General features: G+C 47.9%; 1 protein-coding gene and 1 long non-coding RNA gene across 23 annotated transcripts in view; both read left to right on the top strand.

The window, feature by feature from the left end:
* Positions 1–9,336, top strand: part of LOC118378272 (inositol hexakisphosphate kinase 1-like) — a 56,631-nt gene extending 47,295 nt beyond the window's left edge. For 8 of the 9 annotated variants that reach the window (XM_052526187.1, XM_052526191.1, XM_052526192.1 and 5 more), the window contains exons 4-5: positions 571–746; positions 7,713–9,336. In XM_052526187.1, the coding sequence (XP_052382147.1) occupies positions 571–746; positions 7,713–8,402 (866 nt within the window). In that variant the 3' untranslated portion in view covers positions 8,403–9,336. The remainder of the gene's footprint in view (positions 1–570; positions 747–7,712) is intronic. The other variant, XM_052526186.1, reaches the window with a different exon arrangement.
* Positions 9,337–10,450: 1,114 nt separating this feature from the next.
* Positions 10,451–11,419, top strand: part of LOC127932020 (uncharacterized) — a 2,243-nt gene continuing 1,274 nt past the window's right edge. For 6 of the 14 annotated variants that reach the window (XR_008143578.1, XR_008143580.1, XR_008143583.1 and 3 more), the window contains exons 1-4: positions 10,451–10,586; positions 10,801–10,944; positions 11,017–11,302; positions 11,373–11,419. The exon at positions 11,373–11,419 is cut by the window's right edge and continues 25 nt beyond it. This is a non-coding gene — a long non-coding RNA (uncharacterized LOC127932020). Of the gene's footprint in view, positions 10,587–10,656; positions 10,729–10,800; positions 10,945–11,016 lie in introns of all 14 variants that reach the window. The other 8 variants (XR_008143579.1, XR_008143584.1, XR_008143590.1 and 5 more) reach the window with 4 other exon arrangements.

The raw sequence follows: 11,419 nt of genomic DNA on the forward strand, positions 1-11,419 counted from the left end.
ATTCTAGCATCTTGTCCTGACAAAATTGCCCGTTTACTTTGGGAATGTTATTTTTCCAAAAATGAAAATAGTGCCCCCTAGATTCAACAGGTTATTAAGAACAAATTCCTATTTTCAATGACAGCAGTGGGTTAATTGCCTGTTCAGGGGCAGAACGACAGACCTTGTCAGCTCGGGGATTTGAACTTGCAGCCTTCGGGTTACTAGTCCAACGCTCTAACCACTAGGCTACCCTGCCGCCCGGACTTACACTATTTCTACAAAGTGTTTGAGTCGGTAAGCTCTGAACCCAGGAAGTTATACGCTCTAATAAACACACTGTCAGAACAAGAGGAAGTTATACGCTCTAATAAACACACTGTCAGAACAAGAGGAAATGCCCTGTTGGACCGAGGGTGACACGGATTTGAAGTAGCAGTCAGAACTATCTCATAACGTGAGTCCAACTCAGCTCCTCCACAGTCTTAGGACCTCTCCCCTGAATGAACGTTACTTTGACTGTTTAGCTAATTCCTTGTTCACGAAGAGAGAGCGAGAGTGTTGTTCTCCTTGACCTCTGACCCCTCCTAGAGTTCCTGCTCCTGGAGAACGTGGTCCATCACTTCAGCTACCCGTGCATCCTGGACCTGAAGATGGGTACGCGGCAGCACGGGGACGATGCCTCGGAGGAGAAGGCAGCCAGGCAGATGAAGAAGTGTGAACAGAGCACCTCCGCCACGCTGGGGGTGCGAGTCTGTGGAATGCAGGTGAGGGCTGTCCTACTTCTTGTTTGTTTACCATTTCTTAATATTGAAGTTTTTCCACTAAAGGCTTTAAGACAGCTGAAACAAACACCCACATTTTCTACAGGAAATTGTGACCTTCTGTTAAACTTTATTTCACATTTCACATCTCATTGAGGTTAGGTCTTATGCAAGGGATACCAAGCCAAGAAGTCATGACAACGAACTCTCATGCTCCCTAACATTCAATGGATGCATTATGCTTAAAATATGCACCATCAATTATATACAGTGGGGCAAAAAAGTATTTAGTCAGCCACCAATTGTGCAAGTTCTCCCACTTAAAAAGATGAGAGAGGCCTGTAATTTTCATCATAGGTACACTTCAACTATGACAGACAAAATTAGAAAAAAAATCCAGAAAATCACATTGTAGGATTTTTTTAATGAATTTTTTTGTGAATTATGGTGGAAAATAAGTATTTGGTCAATAACAAAAGTTTATCTCAATACTTTGTTATATACCCATTGTTGGCAATGACAGAGGTCAAACGTTTTCTGTAACTCTTCACAAGGTTTTCACACACTGTTGCTGGTATTTTGGCCCATTCCTCCATGCAGATCTCCTCTAGAGAAGTGATGTTTTGGGGCTGTTGCTGGGCAACACGGACTTTCAACTCCCTCCAAAAATGTTCTATGGGGTTGAGATCTGGAGACTGGCTAGGCCACTCCAGGACCTTGAAATGCGAGTTGAGTTTTTACCAAAATGTTCGATTTTGTTTTCATCTGACCATATGACATTCTCCCAATCTTCTTCTGAATCATCCAAATGCTCTCTAGCAAACTTCAGTTGGGCCTGGACATGTACTGGCTTACGCAGGGGGACACGTCTGGCACTGTAGGATTTGATTCCCTGGTGGCGTAGTGTGTTACTGATGGTAGGCTTTGTTACTTTGGTCCCAGCTCTGTGCAGGTCATTCACTAGGTCCCCCCGTGTGGTTCTGGGATTTTTGCTCACCGTTCTTATGATCATTTTGACCCCACGGGGTGAGATCTTGCGTGGAGCCCCAGAATGAGGGAGATTATCAGTAGTTCCTACTACGCCATAGATTCTGAGGTTCTCTAGACACAGTAGCTCCTACTACGCCATAGATTCTGAGGTTCTCTCTAGACACAGTAGCTCCTACTACGCCATAGATTCTGAGGTTCTCTCTAGACACAGTAGCTCCTACTACGCCATAGATTCTGAGGTTCTCTCTAGACACAGTAGCTCCTAATACGCCATAGATTCTGAAGTTCTCTCTAGACACAGTAGCTCCTACTACGCCGTAGATTCTGAGGTTCTCTCTAAACACAGTAGCTCCTACTACGCCATAGATTCTGAGGTTCTCTCTAGACACAGTAGCTCCTACTACACCATAGATTCTGAGGTTCTCTCTAAACACAGTAGCTCCTACTACGCCATAGATTCTGAAGTTCTCTCTAGACACAGTAGCTCCTACTACGCCATAGATTCTGAGGTTCTCTCTAGACACAGTAGCTCCTACTACGCCATAGATTCTGAGGTTCTCTCTAGACACAGTAGCTCCTAATACGCCATAGATTCTGAGGTTCTCTAGACACAGTAGCTCCTACTACGCCATAGATTCTGAGGTTCTCTCTAGACACAGTAGCTCCTACTACGCCATAGATTCTGAGGTTCTCTCTAGACACAGTAGCTCCTACTACGCCATAGATTCTGAGGTTCTCTCTAAACACAGTAGCTCCTACTACGCCATAGATTCTGAGGTTCTCTCTAGACACAGTAGCTCCTACTACGCCATAGATTCTGAGGTTCTCTCTAGACACAGTAGCTCCTACTACGCCATAGATTCTGAGGTTCTCTCTAGACACAGTAGCTCCTACTACGCCGTAGATTCTGAGGTTCTCTAGACACAGTAGCTCCTACTACGCCATAGATTCTGAAGTTCTCTCTAGACACAGTAGCTCCTACTACGCCATAGATTCTGAGGTTCTCTAGACACAGTAGCTCCTACTACGCCATAGATTCTGAAGTTCTCTCTAGACACAGTAGCTCCTACTACGCCATAGATTCTGAAGTTCTCTCTAGACACAGTAGCTCCTACTACGCCATAGATTCTTTACTTGCGTCTCTATATTTCTCCTAACACCTAGGCTCAGACAAAAAACCCACAGCAGTAACCAGAGCCGGACAGAAGGGAGAATGGTGAATGTCCTATCAACTGGAATGGAATAGATGCTTTATTGTCCATTCGATTTATTCCAACACTCCCAGACACACGTTTAGAAGCAACACATTAATGACAGAGGGACGGATGGCGTGACTGACTGTCTGTTTGCAATGTAGAGCCTAGAACAGCAGCATAGACAGGACAATGGCCACAGCATTTATCCTCCATCCAGCTTCAAAAGGCCTTCTCTCCTCCTCCATTTATACTGTGATAAATCAGATGGATGATTCACCAGTGTTCTCATCTCTTTGATGTCCTCTCTGTCTGTCTGTTTTAATGGTAGAGGTCCAACCTCTCTGTCTGTCTGTCTGTTTTAATGGTAGAGTTCTAACCTCTCTGTCTGTCTGTTTTAATGGTAGAGGTCTAACCTCTCTGTCTGTCTGTCTGTTTTAATGGTAGAGGTCTAACCTCTCTGTCTGTCTGTCTGTTTTAATGGTAGAGTTCTAACCTCTCTGTCTGTCTGTTTTAATGGTAGAGGTCGAACCTCTCTGTCTGTCTGTTTTAATGGTAGAGGTCGAACCTCTCTGTCTGTCTGTTTTAATGGTAGAGGTCGAACCTCTCTGTCTGTCTGTTTTAATGGTAGAGGTCGAACCTCTCTGTCTGTCTGTTTTAATGGTAGAGGTCTAACCTCTCTGTCTGTCTGTTTTAATGGTAGAGGTCGAACCTCTCTGTCTGTCTGTTTTAATGGTAGAGGTCGAACCTCTCTGTCTGTCTGTTTGAATGGTAGAGGTCGAACCTCTCTGTCTGCCTGTTTTAATGGTAGAGGTCGAACCTCTCTGTCTGCCTGTTTTAATGGTAGAGGTCGAACCTCTCTGTCTGTTTTAATGGTAGAGCTCGAACCTCTCTGTCTGTCTGTTTTAATGGTAGAGCTCGAACCTCTCTGTCTGTCTGTTTTAATGGTAGAGGTCTAACCTCTCTGTCTGCCTGTTTTAATGGTAGAGGTCTAACCTCGTCTGTCTGTCTGTTTTAATGGTAGAGGTCGAACCTCTCTGTCTGTTTTAATGGTAGAGTTCTAACCTCTCTGTCTGTCTGTTTTAATGGTAGAGGTCGAACCTCTCTGTCTGTTTTAATGGTAGAGGTCTAACCTCTCTGTCTGTCTGTCTGTTTTAATGGTAGAGGTCGAACCTCTCTGTCTGTCTGTTTTAATGGTAGAGGTCTAACCTCTCGGTCTGTCTGTCTGTTTTAATGGTAGAGGTCTAACCTCGTCTGTCTGTCTGTTTTAATGGTAGAGGTCTGTCCTCTCTGTCTGTCTGTCTGTTTTAATGGTAGAGGTCGAACCTCTCTCTCTGTCTGTCTGTCTGTTTTAATGGTAGAGTCTGTCTCTCTGTCTGTCTGTCTGTCTGTTTTAATGATGAGGTCTAACTGTCTGTCTGTCTGTCTGTTTTAATGGTTGAGGTCTAACCTGTCTGTCTGTTTTAATGGTAGAGTCGTCTGTCTGTCTGCCTGTTTTAATGGTAGAGTCGTCTGTCTGTCTGTCTGTCTGTTTTAAAGGTAGAGTCTAACCTCTGTCTGTCTGTCTGTCTGTTTTAATGGTAGAGGTCGAACCTCTCTGTCTGTTTTAATGGTAGAGGTCGAACCTCTCTGTCTGTTTTAATGGTAGAGGTCGAACCTCTCTGTCTGTTTTAATGGTTGAGGTCTAACCTCTCTGTCTGTTTTAATGGTAGAGGTCTAACCTCTCTGTCTGTCTGTCTGTTTTAATGGTAGAGGTCTAACCTCTCGGTCTGTCTGTCTGTTTTAATGGTAGAGGTCTAACCTCTCGGTCTGTCTGTCTGTTTTAATGGTAGAGGTCTAACCTCTCGGTCTGTCTGTCTGTCTGTCTGTTTTAATGGTAGAGGTCTAACCTCTCGGTCTGTCTGTCTGTCTTTTAATGGTAGAGGTCTAACCTCTCGGTCTGTCTGTCTGTCTGTCTGTTTTAATGGTAGAGGTCTAACCTCTCGGTCTGTCTGTCTGTCTGTCTGTTTTAATGGTAGAGGTCTAACCTCTCGGTCTGTTTTAATGTCTTTTATTTCTGTTTTATTTGACCTTTATTTAACCAGGTCTCGTTCTCATCTGTCCTGTCTGATAAAGAGAAAGTCAGTTTTAAACAACAACACAGAGTTGCACATGGAAACAAACAAAACATCTAATCTAGTCTGAAAGAAAGTCTGTCTGTCTGTCTGTCTGTCTGTCTGTCTGGCGAAATAATTACAAAATAGCAATTAAACACTGGAATGTTAGATGTGCAGAAGATGAATTTGCAAGTAGAGATGCTGGCATGCAAAGGAGCAAGATGCATATTAAATACAGTATGGGGTTGAGGTAGTTGGATAGGCTGTTTACAGATGGGCTATGTACAGCCATGTACAGGTGCAGTGATCTGTGAGCTGCTCTGACAGCTGGTGCTTAAAGTTAGTGAGGGAGATATGAGTCTCCAGCTTCAGTCATTTCTTTTTTTGCAGTTCGTTCCAGTCATTGGCAGAGAACTGGAAGGAAAGGTGGCCAAAGGAGGAATTGGCTTTGGGGGTGACCAGTGAGATATACCTGCTGGAGTGCGTGCTACGGGTGGGTGCTTCTATGGTGACCAGTGAGCTGAGATGCGGCAGGCTTTACCCAGCAGAGACTTGTAGATAACCTGGAGCCAGTGGGTTTGACGACGAGTATGAAGCGAGGGCCAACCAACGAGAGCGTACAGGTCTCAGTGGTGGGTAGTATATGGGGCTTTGGTGACAAAACGGATGGCACTGTGATAGACTGCTCCCAATTTGTTGAGTAGAGTGTTGGGGGCTATTTTGTAAATGACATCGCTGAAGTCGAGCATCGGTAGGATGGTCAGTTTTACGAGGGTATGTTTGGCAGCATGAGTGAAGGATGCTTTGTTGCGATATAGGAAGCCGATTCTAGATTTAATTTTGGATTGGAGATGCTTAATGTGAGTCTGGAAGTAGAGTTTACAGTCTAACCAGACACCCAGGTATTTGTAGTTGTCCACGTATTCTAAGTCAGAACCGTCCAGAGTATTGATGCTGGACGGGCGAGCAGGTGCAGGCAGTGATCGATTGAGTAGCATGCATTTAGTTTTACTAGCATTTAAGAGCAGTTGGAGGCCACGGAAGGAGAGTTGTTTGGCATTGAAGCTTGCCTGGAGGGTTGTTAACACAGTGTACAAAGAAGGGTCAGAAGTAAACAGAATGGTGTCGTCTGCATAGAGGTGGATCAGAGAATCACCAGCAGCAAGAACAACGTCATTGATGTATACAGAGAAGAGAGCCGGCCCGAGAATTGAACCCTGTGGCACCCCCTATAGAGACTGCCAGAGGTCCGGACAACCGGCCCTCCGATTTGACACACCAAACTCTATCAGAGAAGTAGTTGGTGAACCAGGCGACGCAGTATTTTGAGAAACCAAGGCTGTTGAGTCTGCTGATAAGAATGTGGTGATTGACAGAGTCGAAAGCCTTGGCCAGGTCGATGAATACGGCTGCACAGTAATGTCTCTTATCGATGGCGGTTATGATGTCGTTTAGAACCTTGAGCATGGCTGAGGTGCACCCATGACCAGCTCTGAAACCAGATTGCATAGCGGATAGCGGAGAAGGTATGGTGGGATTCCAAATGGTCAGTAATCTGTTTGTTAACTTGGCTTTCGAAGACTTTAGAAAGGCAGGGTAGAATAGATATAGGTCTGTAGCAGTTTGGGTCTAGAGTGTCTCCCTTTGAAGAGGGGGATGACTGCGGCAGCCTTCCAATCTTTGTGAATCTCAGACAATACGAAAGATATGTTGAACAGGCTAGTAATAGGGGTTGCAACAATTTCGGCAGATAATTTTAGAAAAAGAGGGTCCAGATTGTCTAGCCCGGCTGAATTGTAGGGGTCCAGATTTTGCAGCTCTTTCAGAACATCAGCTATCTGGATTTGGGTGAAGGAGAAATGGGGTTTGTCTTGGGCGAGATGCTGTGGGGAGTGCAGGGCTGTTGACTGGGGTAGGGGTAGCCAGGTGGAAAGCATGGCCAGCTGTAGAAAAATGCTTATTGAAATTCTCAATTATAGTGAATTATAGTGTAGGCCTACATTCCATGAGACTTTTGAAGAAAAATAACATGCAGGGCTTGATATTAACCTGTTTGTCCTTCAGACAAGGTGATTGAAAATGTTGTACAAAATAAAATGCATTTTTCCCATTCCATTATTACAGAGAATTAGACACATGATGCTACCCTCTGCCTATTAGCAACTTAGGTTATTCAATCCTGTCTCAAAATAAAACACGCTCTTTACCTGACTCGCTTTTCAATGAAACGTTTTGTGCTCTTGTAGGAAGCAATCACTCCCATTGCTGATTAGATTATCTATAACTGGGCTAATAACTCACTAACTAGCAACGGATATGAACAAAATGTGCACACATGGCTACATGCAACTCTCTCTTTGATCTCAAAACAAGCACAACTACTCATCTGATCACGACCACTCATGCTGTAAACACAGTCCAGGGCATCTACTCACGACCACTCATGCTGTAAACACAGTCCAGTGCATCTACTCACGACCACTCATGCTGTAAACACAGTCCAGTGCATCTACTCACGACCACTCATGCTGTAAACACGGTCCAGTTCAAAGTACAGATCCATTTTGACAATGGTCAATTTGCATATAGGCCTACTGCAGCTGTGATTGGTTAGCTGCACTGTGTAGTGTATGGGCCAGGTTCTGTGGTCCACATGTAATCTCTGTTCTTTCTGTGGTTCTATGGTCCAGGTGTACCAGATGGATACGGGCCACTATCTGTGCAGGAACAAGTACTACGGCCGCAGCCTGTCCATTGAGGGATTCCGCCACGCTCTCCACCAATACCTGCACAACGGGGCGTCGCTCAGGAAGGACCTGTTTGAACCCATGCTCTGTAAACTACGCAGCCTGAAGGCCGTTCTGGAGAAACAGACCACCTACCGCTTCTATTCCTCCTCCCTGCTCATCATCTATGAGGGGAAGGAACCTGAGCTGGCCCACGTCTGGCAGAAAGCACCACGGCTTGTACCACAGCCAGCCGCTGAGATGCCCTCAGAGAAGGAGGAGGTGGTGCTGGTCAACCCAGGAGTAGGAACGGGTGTCCAGGGACCGGGTTTAGTATTGGGTCTCCAAACGGTCCAGAGACCGAGCGAAGAACCCCTCCAGCTCCCCCAGGCTCTCCTACCACCACCACACTGCCCCCCCACCCCTCCACAGCCACAGCAGCCTCCCTCGGACCCTCACGGCCCCCCTCGTCTTCCACCCCGCCCCTCCAGCCCCAGCATCAGTGTGGACGTCCGCATGATAGACTTTGCCCACAGCACCTTCAAAGGTTTCCGTGACGACCAGACGGTGCACGACGGGCCGGACCGAGGCTACGTGTTTGGATTGGAGAGCCTCATCAAGATCCTGGAGGGCATAAGGGAGGAGAACCTGTAGCGGTAGAACCTGGGACTGACACATAGGATGTGTCTCAAATGGTATCCCCCATTCCCTTTATAGTGCACCACTTTAGACCAGGTCCCACAGGTCTCTTTGACCAGGGCCCACAGGTCTCTTTGACCAGGGCCCACAGGGCTCTGACCAGGGCCCACAGGGCTCTTTGACCAGGGCCCACTTGTCTCTTTGACCAGGGGCCCACAGGGCTCTTTGACCAGGGGCCCACAGGGCTCTTTGACCAGGGGCCCACAGGGCTCTTTGACCAGGGCCCACAGGGCTCTTTGACCAGGGCCCACAGGGCTATTTGACCAGGGCCCACTTGTCTCTTTGACCAGGGGCCCACAGGGCTCTTTGACCAGGGCCCACAGGGCTCGGGTCAAAATAAGTGCACTATGTAGGGAATAGGGTGCCATTTGGGACGTATCGATGGCCATCTTTCAGGAGAAGAGAACCTGTAGCTGTAACCTGACACATCTTCATCCTGCGTCTTCAGATCCCTCCACCCTCCTCATCCTCCTCCTCTCCCTAAGTGCTACTACCCTGTCCTTCATGATTATATTTGGAGAAAGAAAGAAAAGCTCAAAATTAATATGAAACGAGAAGAACCTGAGTGATGGAGTGGAAGGCTACTGTCATGACCGTAAAGGTTAAAGGTCATGACCATAGGCTGTAAAGGTCACTCTGACTGTTGTGCTCCTTCTAGGGTTGACTCATGGGAAACGTACAGGGAGCATCTACAGTCCTGTTATATCCTCTCTGCTAGGGTTGACTCATGAGAAACGTACAGGGAGCATCTACAGTCCTGTTATATCCTCTCTGCTAGGGTTGACTCATGAGAAACGTACAGGGAGCATCTACAGTCCTGTTATATCCTCTCTGCTAGGGTTGACTCATGAGAAACGTACAGGGAGCATCTACAGTCCTGTTATATCCTCTCTCCTGGGTTGACTCATGAGAAACGTGGCATCTACAGTCCATTCCTCTCTGAAGGGTTGAAAACAGAGGGGCATCTATGTCCTGTTATATCCTCTGCTGGGTTGTCGAGAAACGTACGGGAGCATCTATGTGGCCTGCTAGGGTTGACTCATGAGAAACGTAGCTGATATCCTCTTGCAGGGTTTGGTTTGAAAGTAAAGCTGCCACTGCTCAGGGCAAGTCCAGGTCCTTGTCTTTGTCCCAAATGTCAACCTATTCTCTTTATAGTGCACTACTTTGGACCAGGGCCCATAGGGAAACCCATAAGGCTTTGGCCTAAAGTAGTGAACTATATATTGCCATTTTAGCCTGTCTCCGGTGTGGGACTGGTACATGGAAGAGAGATCCGTCTATCTGTGTGTGTTGAGGGTTGGTGGGGACAGTGTGGGTGGGTTGGGTTAGGGTGAGGTCTTGGGGACTTAGCTAAGTCCCTTATAGCAGTATTCCTATCAGGGCTTCAAAAGAAGAGCAGCTTTCTTCCAGGCTGCTGTGGGTGATGAGGGTTGGTGGGGAAAACAGTGTGTGTGGGTTGGTCAGGGTGAGGTCTTTCTTCCAGCTGCTGTGGCCAGTGATGAGGGTTTGGTGGGGACAGTGTGCTGGGTGGGTTGGTTTTGTCCCAAATGTCAACCTTTCTTTTATAGACTGCTGTGGGTGATGAGGGAAACCCATAAGGCTGGGGACAGTGTGTGGGTGGGTTGGTTAGGGTGAGGTCTTTCTTCCAGGCTGCTGTGGGTGATGAGGGTTGGTGGGGACAGTGTGGGTGGGTTGGTTAGGGTGAGGTCTTTCTTCCAGACTGCTGTGGGTGATGAGGGTTGGTGGGGACAGTGTGTGGGTGGGTTGGTTAGGGTGAGGTCTTTCTTCCAGGCTGCTGTGGGTGATGAGGGTTGGTGGGGACAGTGTGTGTGGGTTGGTCAGGGTGAGGTCTTTCTTCCAGACTGCTGTGGGTGATGAGGGTTGGTGGGGACAGTGTGTGGGTGGGTTGGTTAGGGTGAGGTCTTTCTTCCAGGCTGCTGTGGGTGATGAGGGTTGGTGGGGACAGTGTGTGGGTGGGTTGGTTAGGGTGAGGTCTTTCTTCCAGACTGCTGTGGGTGATGAGGGTTGGTGGGGACAGTGTGTGGGTGGGTTGGTTAGGGTGAGGTCTTTCTTCCAGACTGCTGTGGGTGATGAGGGTTGGTGGGGACAGTGTGTGGGTGGGTTGGTTAGGGTGAGGTCTTTCTTCCAGGCTGCTGTGGGTGATGAGGGTTGGTGGGGACAGTGTGTGTGGGTTGGTCAGGGTGAGGTCTTTCTTCCAGACTGCTGTGGGTGATGAGGGTTGGTGGGGACAGTGTGTGGGTGGGTTGGTTAGGGTGAGGTCTTTCTTCCAGACTGCTGTGGGTGATGAGGGTTGGTGGGGACAGCGTGTGGGTGGGTTGGTTAGGGTGAGGTCTTTCTTCCAGACTGCTGTGGGTGATGAGGGTTGGTGGGGACAGTGTGTGGGTGGGTTGGTTAGGGTGAGGTCTTTCTTCCAGACTGCTGTGGGTGATGAGGGTTGGTGGGGACAGTGTGTGGGTGGGTTGGTTAGGGTGAGGTCTTTCTTCCAGACTGCTGTGGGTGATGAGGGTTGGTGGGGACAGTGTGTGGGTGGGTTGGTCAGGGTGAGGTCTTTCTTCCAGACTGCTGTGGGTGATGAGGGTTGGTGGGGACAGTGTGTGGGTGGGTTGGTTAGGGTGAGGTCTTTCTTCCAGGCTGCTGTGGGTGATGAGGGTTGGTGGGGACAGTGTGTGTGGGTTGGTCAGGGTGAGGTCTTTCTTCCAGGCTGCTGTGAGTGATGAGGGTTGGTGGGGACAGTGTGTGGGTGGGTTGGTTAGGGTGAGGTCTTTCTTCCAGGCTGCTGTGAGTGATGAGGGTTGGTGGGGACAGTGTGTGGGTGGGTTGGTTAGGGTGAGGTCTTTCTTCCAGGCTGCTGTGGGTGATGAGGGTTGGTGGGGACAGTGTGTGTGGGTTGGTCAGGGTGAGGTCTTTCTTCCAGGCTGCTGTGAGTGATGAGGGTTGGTGGGGACAGT

Source organism: Oncorhynchus keta, chromosome 10 (assembly GCF_023373465.1).
Source record: "Oncorhynchus keta strain PuntledgeMale-10-30-2019 chromosome 10, Oket_V2, whole genome shotgun sequence".
In the NCBI taxonomy this organism is placed as follows: domain Eukaryota; kingdom Metazoa; phylum Chordata; class Actinopteri; order Salmoniformes; family Salmonidae; genus Oncorhynchus; species Oncorhynchus keta.